The 15,831-nt window shown below is 36.3% G+C and overlaps 2 protein-coding genes across 2 annotated transcripts in view; both read right to left on the bottom strand.

Annotated features, from left to right (window-relative positions):
* LOC129226721 (trithorax group protein osa-like) overlaps positions 1–2,491 on the bottom strand; it is a 212,500-nt gene extending 210,009 nt beyond the window's left edge. Inside the window, exon 1 of the mRNA XM_054861350.1 lies at positions 1,452–2,491. Within this exon, the coding sequence (XP_054717325.1) occupies positions 1,452–2,333 (882 nt within the window). The 5' untranslated portion in view covers positions 2,334–2,491. The remainder of the gene's footprint in view (positions 1–1,451) is intronic.
* Positions 2,492–14,327: 11,836 nt separating this feature from the next.
* LOC129226720 (coiled-coil domain-containing protein 38-like) lies at positions 14,328–15,530 on the bottom strand. The gene has a single exon (XM_054861349.1). It carries the CDS (start codon positions 15,498–15,500, stop codon positions 14,328–14,330), a length of 1,173 nt encoding a protein of 390 aa, XP_054717324.1. The 5' UTR covers positions 15,501–15,530.
* Between the last annotated feature and the right edge of the window lie 301 nt (positions 15,531–15,831).

Genomic DNA, 15,831 nt, shown 5'->3' with positions numbered 1-15,831 from the left:
ATCAAATTAGAGCGATAAAAGAGATGATTGAAGAAGAAAAATCACATTTTAAAACCTGAGAAATGTTCTATGAATTAATGTTAAAAGTGAACAGTTATTTCAAAACAACTTTTAAGGAGGCTTCAGAGCAAATAAAGAACTGAAAAGATCAATGTATTTCAGGCATTAAAATATTTATTAACAGGAGCAAGAAAAAAAATAATAAAGAATAATTTGCTATTAAACCGAACAAAAGTAATTTGAATAGTGATGAAGTTTTCGAACTCGATGAATAATTGTCTCGCTAGTCAGGTAAAAAGATCAACTCTAGAAGAAATTCTTTTGAAAAGCCAAAATAATGTTAAAATCTTTCTTAATAGCTTCATAAGGCTTTAAAGTTTAATAAGGTATTAAAAATCAAATTAGAGCGATAAAAGAGATGATTGAAAAAAAATCATATTTTAAAACACTTGAAATGTCCTATGAATTACTGTGAAAAATTATTTTCAAACAATTTTTGAGGAGGCTTCAGAGCGAAAAAGAACTGAAAAGATAAATATATTTCAGGCATTAAAATATTTATTTTCAGGAGAAAAAAAAATAATATGCTATTAAACCGAATGAAAGTAATTTGAATATTGATAAAGTTTTCAAACTCAATGAATAATTATCTCGCTGTCAGATAAAAAGACCAACTTTAGAAGAAAAACGCGCTGTCAAAAAATTATTTGAAGCGCAAGAGCGGCTCTTTTTTCAAAGAGCGAACAAGAGAAGGAAATGGCAGCGCCCGAGAGTGACAGATGTGATTAATTCAGCATCTCCATGGCTCGGTCAACCAATCAGATGCCGCCATTCTCCACAACTCCCAGCTGTCAGCGGCGGCTCACTTTTTGCCTCCAAAATTTAAATTTCCTCTCCGCAGGCCAACTTTAGCACGTGGCCATCACACAAACCTCAAGAGCAGAATTGATTATCCGAAAAATACCGAAAAAAATACTCTCCTTGGTGTTCAGGCGGGGTTATCGGCACCTTATGAGCTATAATGACCTCAATAATGATCTTTTTAAATTTTAACTCGGCACATACGGGGAAATGAGAGAGCGCCTTCTCAAAATTCTCTTTTGAAAAGAATAAACCACATTCATTTAAAAGGAACCCTTCAGCTTGAAGAGGTTCGAAGGTGACAGTTTTACATCAATAACCATTCAAAATCATGAGGGAAGCAAGAAAAATTCTGTTTCTCAAGATCAAGGAGAGACATAGATCACAAGACATAGTATGCAACGAAATTAATGCTAGTATAATTATTAGTCATTTTTTAAGCAATGACAGCTCGATATGCAAAAAATGAAAGAATAACATGCAAATGACAGAGAAAAAGCAATAAATCAAGACCTCATCGGAAGCATTTACATATGGAGCACAAAATGCAAAATCAGCAAACAGATATTTAAAAAATTAACTTTTCTTACCTGATTTCTGTACATTGAAGGTGACATTTGTTGAGGGTAACCCGAAGATCCTCTCATATTACCCCAAGAGCTGTTGGGTCCCTGATATTGGGAGGCGTTCGGGTCCCCCAGGTTTTTATGAAGGCCCTGACTCGCACTGTAATCGTAATTGTTATGATATCTCTGCAACGAGTTCGGGGCCTGAAGTAACTGGTTGAGCGTCGGAGTGGGCCCCGTTTGCTGAGACAAACTGGGCCCCGACAAAAACCTCTGTTGTTGTGAGTTATTACCACCCGGGTAGCCACCACTCATCGCAGGACCCGGTGGCCTCTGCTGAGGCCCCATGCCGACGTTCCGGGGGCCCTGCGGGTATCCAGGCCTCATTTGTGGCTGGTTATACTGTGGATACATTTTATTTGATTGCGAGTTTGTTGACATATCACTGGTATTTCCCTGTCCGCCATGTTGATCGGCGTTGTTGCTGTAGCTTCCCCGCGAATAATTCATGTCACAGCCGCCGCCATGGTTAAAATTTTCCTGCGAACTGGAATTTCTAAAATCCTCACTGTTCTCCCTGTTCGTACTTTGATTGAAAGCCTGGTAGTCGAGCCGAGTTCTGTCCATGGAAGCGGGGAAATTGCCCTCGATGTTCGCGCTCGCAGGCCTACTGTTAGGCTGCGGAGTAGTCCCTCCATCTTGGAAGCTATCCATCGTCATGTCCCTGTGTTGTGGGGTGCCGGCGGCGGGAGATCGAACCCGATTCTTTACCAACACATTCCCGGTCGAGTCGTCCGAGTCTTCGAGCGTGGTTCCATTCTTGAGGCTTTCACTGCCCTCCTGATCGCCGCTTTCAGGAGTTTTTTGTTCAGGGCAAGCCATCCGAGCGTGAGCTGGCGTTGCCATGCCTGTTGTCGTCACACCACCACCCTGCCGAACGGCATCGCTGTAATCCTGGTCGCCTCCTAGCTCGCGATCCGGTACTCGACGTTCATTACTTTGGCTCTAGCACATGTCAATCATTCATTTGGGTACACAAGAGAAAGAGAACGGACACAACACAAATCTTAGCGACACAACTCCACCATTATTCCTAGTGTAGACTGCTTAAGCGGGAACATCTGCGAAACGAGTTTTTGTATCCCTCCGCGGCTATAAAATGACAGACAATCGCTCTCTAAGAGAGAAATATTGCAAAACAACGCCAGACCCCTTCATTTTGACATATTTTTTCGGTTTTTATATAGAGTTATGCAATTATAGTCAACATTAATTTTACCTTTGAGGAGAACTACTTGCTTATGCGCTTCTTGGTAGCGCATACTTCGTGAGTGAAAAGTCCTTTGCTCATCGATGGTTTCCTCGCAAAAATGTTTTTCTACTAACGTTGGCGTTTGTGATAGCGGTTGCATGTACTTCGAGTCTCTTAATGTTTATTGATAATGCATTTTGTCATCATTTCGTTTATCTCTTTTTCAAAAATTAGTGTACAATGCAAGGAAAGATCCACACGTTTTCTGAATGACCTCCAAGGATTTTTTTTTTTTTTTTTCATGATTACTCATCAAAGTGAAATATTTTTTTCATTAAGCTATGTTTCGAAAATACAATAATGTGCTCATCTGCCGTATTATTCACAAGCACATGAAAACATGACATGATTTTTTCGCATAGTTTCTTTGCGATGAAGGCTTATGTTATATGATTTATTATTTTTATTTTTTGTTTTTAAAAATTATGCCATTAATACAGGAAAAGAAACTTAGAGTACAAAAACGAATGTGTATTATAATTTTTTGTATTTTTGATTAAAAAAATATGCTGAATACTCATACTGAATATGTTAAAAAAGATACGGAATTAAAATTTTATCTCGATTTTGTCAAACATGGAATTTAAATTGTCAGCATGCCCTTTCCGTGCATAAAAAAATTACTTCACAGCTGAAAAAGTTAAATTAATTAATTCATTTTCCAATGAGCTCTAATAAATAATAATTCATTTCTTGAGGATCTGTTCATATTTTCGCAGAACTTCAAATCGATAATTTAAAACGATCGAATGCTTGGAGAAAAAACAAATTTCTGTCGGAAATTTAACTCAATTTTAAACAGCATTCAAGTTAGTTACTCGTCTCGTGACAATAGATAATGCGTCTGATAGTGAGTTGTTTTATCAGCTTTTTAAAAGGAAGAAATTTTGGATCCCATAGCATTAGAAATCCTGAAGTGGTTAACTACTGCCATCTGTTGACAAGAATGAGTTAAATATTTTATGGGACACCTTCTTCGCGTTTTTTTTTTTATATAAATATGTATTTAAATTTAAAAAAATATATAAGTAATCTTTCATTCGAAAATTTAAGTTCCACGAAACGCAAGGTTTTTGATGTTGAAACTATGCAAAAATGGCAAAGTCTGACTGTTTGTTATTACTGTATTCAAGACATCTAAAATATCCATGGGAACCAAGAAATACACCACATAAATATTAATGTAAAAAATGGGTTTATTTAAAATTTTTTGATACAACTCGGAAAGTTTTAATAGATCTGTTCTGTACATAGAATTTGTTTTCATAATTTCTAAAGAACCTAAATTTTAAGTTAGCTTTGTTCGATAATAGATGGCACCACATGGTCTTAATTATTTGGACCTAAATGTTTATGAAATCAAAAAAATTTAAGTTTTTTAACTCTACCCAAATGACAGCAGAATTCTTGACTTTTTTTCCTTGAGTTTTTAGAAATGTGCTTTTGAAATAGCTTTTGTGATTCATGCTTTCAATTCTCTTGGTTAAACTAAATAATTGCACAACTATTCAAAGAAAATAACATCTTAAATAATTAGAAATTTTGAATCAGTATTAATTAATTATAATCAGTAATTTAATTAATAATCAGTAGTAATTAATTTAGAATATTGAACAATATAATTTAAGTAATGGTTTACTTTATTTCATTTTAACTTTTGATTCATTCTTGCTCCGCCTTTTGAGAAACCTGATTTAAATATAATTCTAAATAAAAAATTAGCAAAAAATAGAATAGCATCCTTCCCCCCCCCCTACCCACGGATATGTAGGGGCGGCAGCAGGGCCGTGCAGCCACACAAAGCCCCGTGATTAGGGAGCCCCGCGCTGACTTGTATTTAAAATATAGTTTTTCGATTTTTTTATTTTTTAATTGAGCAATCACGATTGCTTATTGTTCTCATTTGACCGTTTTTGGTGTCCATGCCTTTTTCAACTTGGACCAGAAGCCTTTGCAGCACCACCGCCCACCGTCCTCAGCTGGCGGCGCGGCGCGTCTGCTCCGGTTTTGAGCTATCCGCTTCTCCTGGTCGGAGGCGTCCATGTCCTACACACACGCACGACTTCACACACATCCACTCAAGCATGCCTACGTGCATACACACAGGTCTACGCACACACACAACTACGCACAAGTAACCGCCCAGGAGGAGAGGCAGGCTTGGGGGGGGGGGGGACAGGAGCCGTTTCTAGAAACAATAACTCCAATGAGTAGGGTCCTGTCTCAGTTCGTGATTGCGAAAAACATAATTTGGATTCAAAATTTCAGAATTCAAATTAATTTTCTTTTCTTTTTTTATTTTTATTTATTTATTTTATTATTATTATTTTTTTTTTTTTAACGTTTTTATAGAACAAGCTTGACCAAGCTCATCAAGACTCTGTTGAACGTGGGGCGGCGGCCCCATTATAAGTGCAAAACGAAGAAGAACAAGGTCCGTCGAGAGCTGGCAGGCCCCTTTCACCCATGCATTGAAGAACATTTCAAGTAGATACTCAAAGACTTTTCAATTACACTAGACAATTAAATTTATTTACAGCACTTCATTCGCACTTTCCAGTTTCCAGTCTCTAACATTTTAATACTTGATTGTATCGTTTTACCCATGCCACTACTCTCATGGACCTATAAAATAAAAAAGTTATAGCTTAGGGACCCCGCTTTGTTGGCGGCCTCCAACTCCCGAAAAACTGCATGATTCGTTCCTAAAAAAATTAAAAGTTAAAAAAAAAAAACTTTCATTTTCAAATGCTCTAAAACCTTGAACATTTGGGAAAATGTAGTTACAAACCTTGCGTTTTAAAATTTCTAACGAATGTGATTGGAAGGGGGGAAGACCAAACTACCAAATTCAACTCCTTGTACATTCGGCATCAACAATACATAAGTTATGGTTTCACGTTTCTAACATATAGCTTGAGATAATTTTCTTCTTAATTATTTAATCCCAACTTCTCAGTACATACTTTAGATTAGAAGTTCCAATGTTATTGCTTGCTTTCATCTTACTTCAACTTAATCTGTTTAGCACAAGAAAAAAATATTGATCTACCTCTTTCGTTTTCACACTACTTGTACTCAAAAAAATATTGTTGTAATGAGAAACATACAGTTTTTAAGAAAACAGAAACTTAAAACAGGAGTGTTTTACAAGTTTAGAACAATTCGGTAAAACGATACAATCAAGTATTAAAATGTTAGAGATTGGAAACTGGAAAGTGCAAATGAAGTGCTGTAAATAAATTTAATTGTCTAGTGTAATTGAAAAGTCTTTGAGTCTACTTGAAATGTTCCTCAATTTTGTTTCTTATCTAGTGTATAAACTTTAAATTGTTTGAATGACTAGGATGTACTCTCTCGTAACCTATTTTCTAAATCTCCACACCATTTTTAAAAAAAGTTTTATGGATTTTTTACTAATTATCATTTTGTTTGTCGTTAGGTTTGGGAAAAGATCAAATATTAACTCTACCAAAAGCCGAGGTGAGCAAATCCTGATGCGTTGTCATTTCTCCTCTCTCTGTCCCCCCCCCCCCCCAAAAAAAAGATAATTAATTTGAATTTTTAAATTTTGAATTCAAATTATGTTTTTCGCAATCACGAACTGCGGCATGACCCTACTCATTGGAGTTATTGTTTCTTGAAACGGCTCCTGTCCCCCCAAGCCTGCCCCTCCTCCTGGGCGGTTACGTGTGTATAGTTGTGTGTAGGCTTGAGTGTGTGCGTGGACCTGCAAGTAGGCGTGTGTGTGTGAAATCGTATGTGTGTGAGTGAGTGTAGGACATGGATGCCTCCGACCAGGAGAAGCGGATAGCTCTGGACCGGAGGAGCCGCGCCTGCAGAGGCCGGTGGGCGGTGGTGCTGCAGAGGTCCCTGATCCAAGCTGAAAAAGGAACCAAACGCCAAGAACGGTCAAGTGAGGACAATAAGCAATCGTGATTGCTCAAAAAAATTATTTTGCATTTTCTTAATTTGAAAAAGAGTGTGAAACACACAAAATTTTGGCTTGCTTTTTTTTCCCCTAATATTTTTCTAGTTCGAATTATGCTTTATACTGCCTCAAAATGGAGAGATTTTAAATCTGTTTTTCAAAATTTTCCCTTGGGGAGACGCCCCCGGATCCCCTGAAACTGAGGATATTCTATATAGCATTTAAAGTGGTCCTTGAATCACTCTCCCGATACTCCCGTCTCTCCAAGGTCAATCCTAAATGTATATGTGTGGGGATTGTATCGAGAAGAAAAGTTTTGCTAATTTTAAATAGGTATAATTAGGATTAAAATATATAAATTCTTTTTATTTATAAATTCATTGGGGTGCCCACCAGGCGGGTGGGTACCCTAATGAAATGGTCAAATGGCGGGTGGGCAGTTGTCTCCCTGCGACTTTTATTCTCAGCTCGAGGCAAATTTCTTAATTTGCTTTCTTAGTTTTTAAGCAATGATGGTCAATGGGTGGTGTTGCAACCAGTGGCGTAAGCAAATGGTATTTATACCCTCCACCTCCTATAGGTTTCGAGCTTATCAAATAATATAATAATAAGATTTCGTATAATATGCGAAGATTGTTATTTTTCTAGATTTTCTAGATCGCGTTTTTGAAACTCCGAATTTGAAATATTTACGGGAAAACTGGGGGAGGGCCCCCGATCACCAAAGACCGTCGCAAACTGCGTTTCTGTAACTTAAAAAGAAAAAAAAAAACTGTCACAGGGAAAGTTTGTTTAAACCCCATTTCTTCCCGTAATATCATTAGAGATGGTATTATAAGCGTGTTTTTAGGGTTTGAAAGATTTCCGAAGAAGTATCCCAACCTTGTCTTCGTCTTCCCTTATCCTCCTAAAATAATCTGAGAACGTCTTAAACTGATTTTGTGGAACTTCAAAATCGAAACATTTCTGGGGGAGAGTTCTAAACCCCAACTCATGCCCAGGGCCGTCGAATTTCGTTTTAGAGATGGAAAAAAAAAAAAAAAAAAGGAAAATAGAAAGAAAATCTTCGCAATCTTAAAAAAAATTGAAACAATAGTAATAAATGAGCAAATTAAATAAAAGTGTAAAAAAAGGGGTTTTTTTCCACAATTCTGAAACAGAATTCGATTTTTGAATAATTATTACAAAACATCGAAGAGATTTTGCATTGACAATTTACCTTACCAAGGTCAAGGACAGCTGAAATGTACGTTTCAAAACTTTTTTTAACGAAAGAAAGTCTTCATTGCTGCATATACAAACTCATGACAATCTTCAGTTTGACAACATTTTAAAAAAAAAGATAGCAATCTATACTAATAATATAAAGCTGTAGAGTTTGTTTGGTTGAACGCGCTTATCTCAGGAACTATTGGCTCGAATTAAAAAATTCTTTTTGAGTCATTCCATGTCAAGTGATCTAGTGGCCCAAACTCGACCATCTCCGAATTGGATGAAATTTTATAGAGGTATAGGCCTTTGAAACTAAACTATGCAAATTTTCAGCTTCCGAGACCTAAATCCTGAGGATCTAGAATCTCCCCAAAAAAATGACCCAAAATGGCGGATGAGCTTTTTGCGAAAAATTGCCATCTTTACTCAAAGTTTGCAGAAAAATTTATCACCATGTAAGCCTGAAATTTTCGGAACTTAAAGTACAATTGACTGTTAATACACTTATGTATTTCAGCGAATTTGAGCTCACGCGTGTAAACTCATGAAAAAGCGCGGCGGGGAAATTTTTTCCTGGATTTTAGGTTGCCATAAAATCTGAACGAAAATAATTCAAAGGCTCTTACTTCGTGATTATATTGTAAAAACACTTGTTTTTAATGGGTTACAGTTTCAGAGCTTAAATATCTATTTCCCAAAAGATATTGTCGTCCAAAGTGGCTATGAAAACCGTTCAAATGAAAAATAGCCTATTTTCAAAGCGCTGTAGCTCAATATTGTCACTTCGCATACTCTTTTCATTTATACCATTAGAAAGAACGCATTTTTTCATATCAAAATAAATTTTTTTTCGATGTTATTCTTTCGAATGAGGATAAAAAAAAAATGAGCTTGAAATTCTGTCTGTCGTAACGAATTACCATGTTTAAGCTCAAGTTGTGGAAAATTTTATCACACTGGAAGTCTGAAATTTTAGGAACTTAAAGTACTTTTGGTTGTCAATACGTTATAGTAATTTTGTGAGTTTAAGTTCATTAACTTTTGTGTAGCATGCAGGCAAAGTTTTGACGAAACGCTGTGGAGACTCTTTTTCCTAGATTTTAGAATGTCATTAATTTTAAACAAAAATAATTCATAGGTTCGTACTTCGATGCAAAAATTTTAAATCATCTGTGTTGATTCAAGAGATTCATAAAAATTATCATTATTTCTCAGCTATGTCTTAAGTTAATGAAGATTTTAGAAAATAAAATTGGTATCTGAAGAATTAATTACGGACGTTTTGTACATCGATAAAATACAGAAATCAGGGTGTTTCCAAAGGTAAAATTTTTAAAAAGTCCGTAAATGTTACACATTTTACAAATTCGGAAATTTTACAACATTTGTAATCTATCATAAAACTTTGGCGGTAAATATCTGGTATTGTCTAGTAAATTATTTTTTAAGTACTCTAATATTTTATTTTTTTCTGATTATTTATGCTATTTATTGTAAACATAATTTTAGTAACTACTAAATTAATGTTAGTCACAGGTAATTTAGAAAACTACTAGTAGTACCATGCTCCTATTTTTTATTCGGTAAGCTTTGAAGTTTTATCCGGTAAACTGAAAATTTTCCCCTTCCTAAAAAAATTTGGGCGTCCTTGATTATTAGCAGTCATAAATAAATATGAATCAATAGATTATAAATTGCAAAACACATATTTACTGATATGATTTAGACTACCAGAGAGAAAAATTGTTCCATAAACAAGTGTTATAACTGGGAATTTTATATATCATGGCTTTTTCTAACTTTACTGTGTGTGACTTACTTCTAAGGGCTTTACCTTAAAAAAATCTGTATTTTCAAGAAATGATTGCTTAAATCTAAAAAATTAAAAATTATCTGCTTTGCTTAGAAAAGGGATAACTTTGATCAAGCATTATGCCCTTCCCTCTTCATTTTTTTACCTGCTCAGCAAACAGGGTGCAATCTCTCTCTCGGTTCTAGTAGAATGTTTCTCCTCTTTTTGTACTAGCGAGCCAAATCCCTGTTGTTGTTTTTTTTTTAACCAACAAGCTATTTAATAATTCCCCTCCCCCCCCCCCCGTGATATGCGTCCCTAGGCCAGGGCGTTACGGCCTAGGGGATGGCCTGTTGAGTAATTCGGGCCTGGCCATAGAAGAGGTAAACGCACTAGCAGTCGCCACAGTGAAGCATAATTTTGTGGCTTTTTTAAACTGTGGCCCTACACTATCAATTACCATATTTGAAACTCAATGAGCTTATTATAGCCCTTCTCTTCCTTAATCGTCCCATTTTTTAAAAATGCCAGAATGTCAATTTGTTCAATTTTTTTCAAACCTCAAATTTGATCCATCAGTGGCCATTATGTAATGTACATGAGTCAGTAGTGGCCATATTGCTGTTTAGAAGTGGCCACCAGGTGGCCACTACTAGATCACACAATAATATTATGTCAGAAATGAGGCAGGTTTTTATGTAAAGAGATTACAACCTATTAAAAGAAAAATTGAGTTGATTTATGAAAAACCTTTCTGATTCAGTAGTGGTCACTCGGCGGCCACTTTTGAATTTCCCAACTTTTTTGGTACCAGTAGTGACCAGGTAAACTGTCAGCCGAAAAAGAACTATTTCGAGTTGAAAACGTTCCAAACATGATCTTTCACATTTCATAAGATGGTTACAGCTCTAAAAATATTATTTTTGAGCATTGTTCTATTCATAATACAACCCAACGTTTATATACCTCGTTACGGGGAAGCGTTAGAAGACAATCCAGGTGACCGTATTAAATAGTTGATAACAATTTTCCATGATGCTCTACCTACTCCTCCTTGAACTACTATACTATAGAACCTTGAACTCCTACTACACTATAGCCTGAAGTCTACCTCCTGCAAGTTCGAATCCACTGGCACCCCTAGAATCCTTATTTTTAAAATATAAACCTTAAAGTGGCGACTACTGACGCAGTGGCCACTACTGGTGCATTTACCTTATGCATATTTTTCTTATTCCATTTTTTTTACTAACACTATGCATTTTTTTCTGATATCATATATTTACACTTAGTCATTTCACAGGGGATCCGAACCCCCCTGTACCCCCCCCCCCTTGGCTACGCCACTGATTAATTGTTGAAAGTGCCTGAAAGTCTGGTTTTTTCGTTGATTTTCCGAAATTTTAGGGCAGTTTGCAGGTATTTTTGAACCGTCTAAACTGTCTATGAGTGCAATTTTCGTATTCTGTAAGAGCAAAACTAATAAAATAAAGTATTTCCAATTTGTTAAAGGATGGGGTTTTGGATAGATTTTTGAGCAAATGCCTAAAGAATTCGTTTTTAATTGGGTTTTCGCAAGTTAGAGAACGTGTGGGAGTATTTTATAATTGTTTAAACAGTTTGGGACCAGAATTTCTGCATTGTGTGGGTGCTAAACTGATAAAGTATTTACAATTTGCCTAAAAGATAGGGGTTTTATTGATTTTTTTGCAAATGCCTAAAACACTTGCTTTTAAAATGTTTTTTCGCAATTTCGAGGACATCTAGGAGCATTTTATAACCATTCGCACAGTCTGGGAAGCGTTATGTCTGTAACCTGCAAGAGCTAAACTGATAACATAAAGTGTTTCCAATTTGCTTAAAGGATAGGATTTTCGATTGATTTTTGTGAAAATGCCTAAAATATTTGTTTTTGAATTTGTTTTTCGAATGTTCGAGGACGTCTGGGAGTATTTTATAATCGTCCACACAGCCTGGGAGTGCTATTTCTGCATTGTTTAAGAGCAAAACTGATAAAATTAAGTATTTCCAATTTTCCTTTTTTTTTTTTTTTTGGCAAATGCCTATAGGATTTGTTTAAAATGGTTTTTCATAAGCTCCAGGATGCATGGGAGTATTTTGTAATCGTGTACACAGTCTGCGGGAGTTTTGTTTCTGTATTTATCACATCAAGCGCCAAAATCAGAAATTTAAACAGTTCCAATGTGCCTAGAGGATTTTTTTTTTTTGGCTACTACGCAACTTCAACTGTCTGCGCAGTAGCAAAATAACCGCAAACTTGCAGACTCTCGATTCCAGATTCCCTAACATTGAAATTGTTCAATTTTTCCAGTTTCTAAGTGCCTTAAAAAAATTCCCAAAATATGTCACCAGCTCTCCGACTATCAGGGGTACAAACTATCAGTAAAAAAAATAAAATTTTGAGAATTTTTTTAAAAAGAATTTTTTTATGATTATTTTTTTTTCTGAAGACTTTGAGAAAAAAAATTAAACATACATTTCGTAATGTTGCATAGCTTTTAAAATAACCTTTTAAGTAAAACAAATCGTAAAAAAATACAGTTGGCTCTCTGTTTAACGACGCTCTATTTAACGATTTTTTCTATTGAACGACGGCTTTTCACGGTCCCAGATGGTTCACTGAAGTGTTAAAAGCATCCTATTTAAGGACGCTTTCTACTTAAGGGCAATTTTTTGAGGTTCCTTGAAAGTCGTTAAACAGAGAGCCAACTGTATGTTCTAAGGTAAATACACCGGCAGTGGCCAGTGCTTCAGAGTGCTTCTGTAGTGGCCACTTCAAGGTTTATGTTTAAAAAATAGGATTCCAGGCTTCCCAGTGGATTCAAACGTGCAAGAGGCATTAGCTCCTGCACGTTTGAATCCATTGGGAGACCTGGAATCCAATGTTTTCAAATATAAGCCTTGAAGTGACCACCACCGAAGCACTGGCCGCTACCAGTATGTTTATCTTACCGATCCTGAGATAAAGAACTTCAAAGATTTTGTCGAAAATCGCAAGTGAGAAATGATGCTTGGGAAGCCACCTTCGGCGGCCTATATCTCGATCCAGAAATTGTTTTGGACAAAACTAAAATATTTAAAATACACCACCAGCTCAGTTATTCCATCCGGGGACTGAAGTTTCGTGCTTTTTAGCACTCATCAGCCCGGAATAGGAATCACATGAGCCGGAGGCGAAAAACCTCTTAAGGGAGCCAAGAGAGCCAAACAAACTGGTAGCTAAAGCAGAATTAGCAAACCAGATGAGCTACCGCAGCAATGGTGCGGTTCAACTCAAAGATTGATTGCAAAGCCTGGTATTTTGTAGTAACTTACTACAAAAAGAAAAAACTAAAATATATCCTGATTTTACTTTTTTTATGAGTTTTAACACATGTTACATTCAAAAAATTCGAAGATTATCTATGTAACGCTCTGGCTGAATTGACATGGATTCTGCCATATGTATTGATAGATATAATATGTACTCTTCACATATTAAAACATATTAAAAATGACTTGATTTTTGTCCTAATATTTTTGTAATATCGTGTCTATATTTTTTAAAAGCCAGTACGAAGTCTGCATTTGTACCAGAAAGTTCAGACTACTCCCAGAATAGCACTTACGCGATTGTCTTCGGAAATTTTCAAAAAATATATGAGTAAAAAAGCATCTTAAAAGCGTATGATGCACAGAATTAATGAACCTGAAAACAGAAAAAGTTTCCCAGTTTCGTATTTACGTTTGTTTCTATGAGCTAATGAGGGTTCCACGGTACCTCTGGTGAGCCCCGTACGCACTTCTATGATTTCAGCGCAATGGAACACAGTAAGAAGACATTAAACACACACGAACACACAAGATGATTGCGTTGAAATTAACTGCATCTGAGGAGAATATTTTAAGTTCGAAATTAACTATATCAAACTTCAAACGAAGATTTATTGAAAAATTTTACCTTCAGGAAATATAATGATGTGTTTAAACTTTGAATATAAATTAAGGAAGAACAACAAATGGATTAATTTTACATGTTTATAAAATTTTTGGTTGAGAATCATCATGCCATGGTTTAATACTGTCAAGTAAAACTACAAAAGACGGGGGTGCCCCCCTCCTAAGAACAAGGGCGCAACCCCTAAACAGGGCCGGATCAAGGAGTCGGAGGCCCTTAGGCATTAGAAGTGATGGGGGCCCCTAGAGCCATTGCGAGGTCAGAAAACAGGGGCGGGGGTCTGTAGCGTCTAAATTTTTCACACCCAACACGCAAGCACATATATTTTAATTGAAAACAAACAAGGAAGGAGCACCCCCTCCCCTTTTTTTGAAGAAAATATAACTTTTTTTTTTTTGTATTTGCAATTTTGATATTCTTTCGGGGCCCCTAGGCTACTGCCTACATTGCCTATTTGGTAATCCGGCCCTGCCCCTCAAGATCGTAACCCCTACCACCAAAATCAAGAGCCATACCTAATGAGAAAAAGACCCCTCAAAACACCCCCGACCACTAGGTGTAACCCAGCAAAAGATGTACAAAATGTTCTACCCCCTTTTTTGAAAAACCTTTAGCACGATTTAATTTTTTTTTTTTTAACTTTTGCTTACGGACCACAACAGGTAATGTTCTCCAAATATTTTCTAAACGGAGCTTTAAAGTTTTTTGTGAGTTGTTTTAGACCCTGTCATAGAAATAAGTGCAGTAGCTCTTTGTAATTTTTTCTTCAGCTGTTTGGCTCTTGCCGTTTCATCGGCTCGACGCATACTTTGCTTCTTTTCAGCTTCGATGACTCTAAACAAATCCTTGATTCTTCTTTTGGGATGTTTATTCAACTCATAGAGCAAATCTTCAAAACATGCATCAATCGTTGCCTTCATTAGAGATGGATCTACATTTTTAGCGCTGCTTCCAGTACAAATTTTATAAATTTCAGAAATCTTTGCCAACTCTACTTCTTTTTGCAGTGTTTCTTCCTTTTCACTTTGTTCTTGATCTAAGTTACTCACTTCCTTTTTGAGACAGTTTAAAGTTTCTTTGACAGCAGCAACTTCTTTTTCGGCATTGAAAATTTTTTTCTCCCATTCCTTCAATTCTTCTTCCATTTTCTGCTTGGCCATTATGAGTTCTTGGGATTCATATTTTGTTGACCCTCTGCTGATGTGGCTATACTGCACCAGGGACAGGTTACTGCTCTTCAGACGATCAATTACTTTAAGAATGGCATCAGCAGATTCAACTTGGGCTTCCACTGGGGCGTCAAAAACCTCTTCGGATTTCACAAGATCTTCAATAACCGCCTTCTGTAGTTCCTCCTGCTCTTTGGCAGTGAAGGTGGGGCCGAAGGATTTCAGGAAATCTTTTGGAACCTTAACTCTCTCTTTATCCAATGGGAAAAGATCATCTAAAAACGCAGTGCACATCAAACATTCCAGTAACTGTTGTTCCAACAGTTGAATTTCAGTCTGTAGCATGAAAAGCTCATTCTGTGTTTCATTGAGGCTTTCTACCTTTTCAAAATTTTCCTTCGCCAATTCTTTTACCTTATTGAAACTATGAGACGCACTCTGATAACTATTCTGAATCAATTCCAGGAAATTAGATACGTCTTCCTCGAGTTTTTGTGCATCAAGAGCTATTTCTTTATTCATGCTTTCTATTTGTTTTTTCATGCTCTCAACAACTTGTTCTCTCACAATCGATGCATGTTCGTTCAAAAGAATCTCCGTATTTCTGTTTATGTAATCGGTAATACTTTTCTCTCCTTCTCTGTGAATGCTTTTAGTAAGCTCCAAAATATATTTTGGATCGATCAAGTTCTCTTCCATGTCTGTGACAGCACAATGGACCAACCTCGCTTCCTTTTCTGCCAGTTCTCGAAGGCTGCGCATGGTCACTCGGAAATTGTCAATCTTGGAACTCTTTTCAGCGGCATCATGAACCCCAGGCTTGAGATTTCGCATTTTTTGAATCCTATTTGCATTTTTTTTATCCATTGTAAAAATACTTATACAATTTTAAAGCCCCAAATACGAATAATATGCTTTAGACTTCAACTAATTTAGTATCTCTTCTCGAATCATAAAATTGCGAAAAAAAACAAGAACGGAAAACTGAAACCATGGCAACCGCGGTCCTCACACAGCTTGGTAAAACTTG

The sequence above is a fragment of the Uloborus diversus genome, chromosome 7 (assembly GCF_026930045.1).
Source record: "Uloborus diversus isolate 005 chromosome 7, Udiv.v.3.1, whole genome shotgun sequence".
In the NCBI taxonomy this organism is placed as follows: domain Eukaryota; kingdom Metazoa; phylum Arthropoda; class Arachnida; order Araneae; family Uloboridae; genus Uloborus; species Uloborus diversus.
This window is presented reverse-complemented; position numbering and strand designations above follow the sequence as displayed.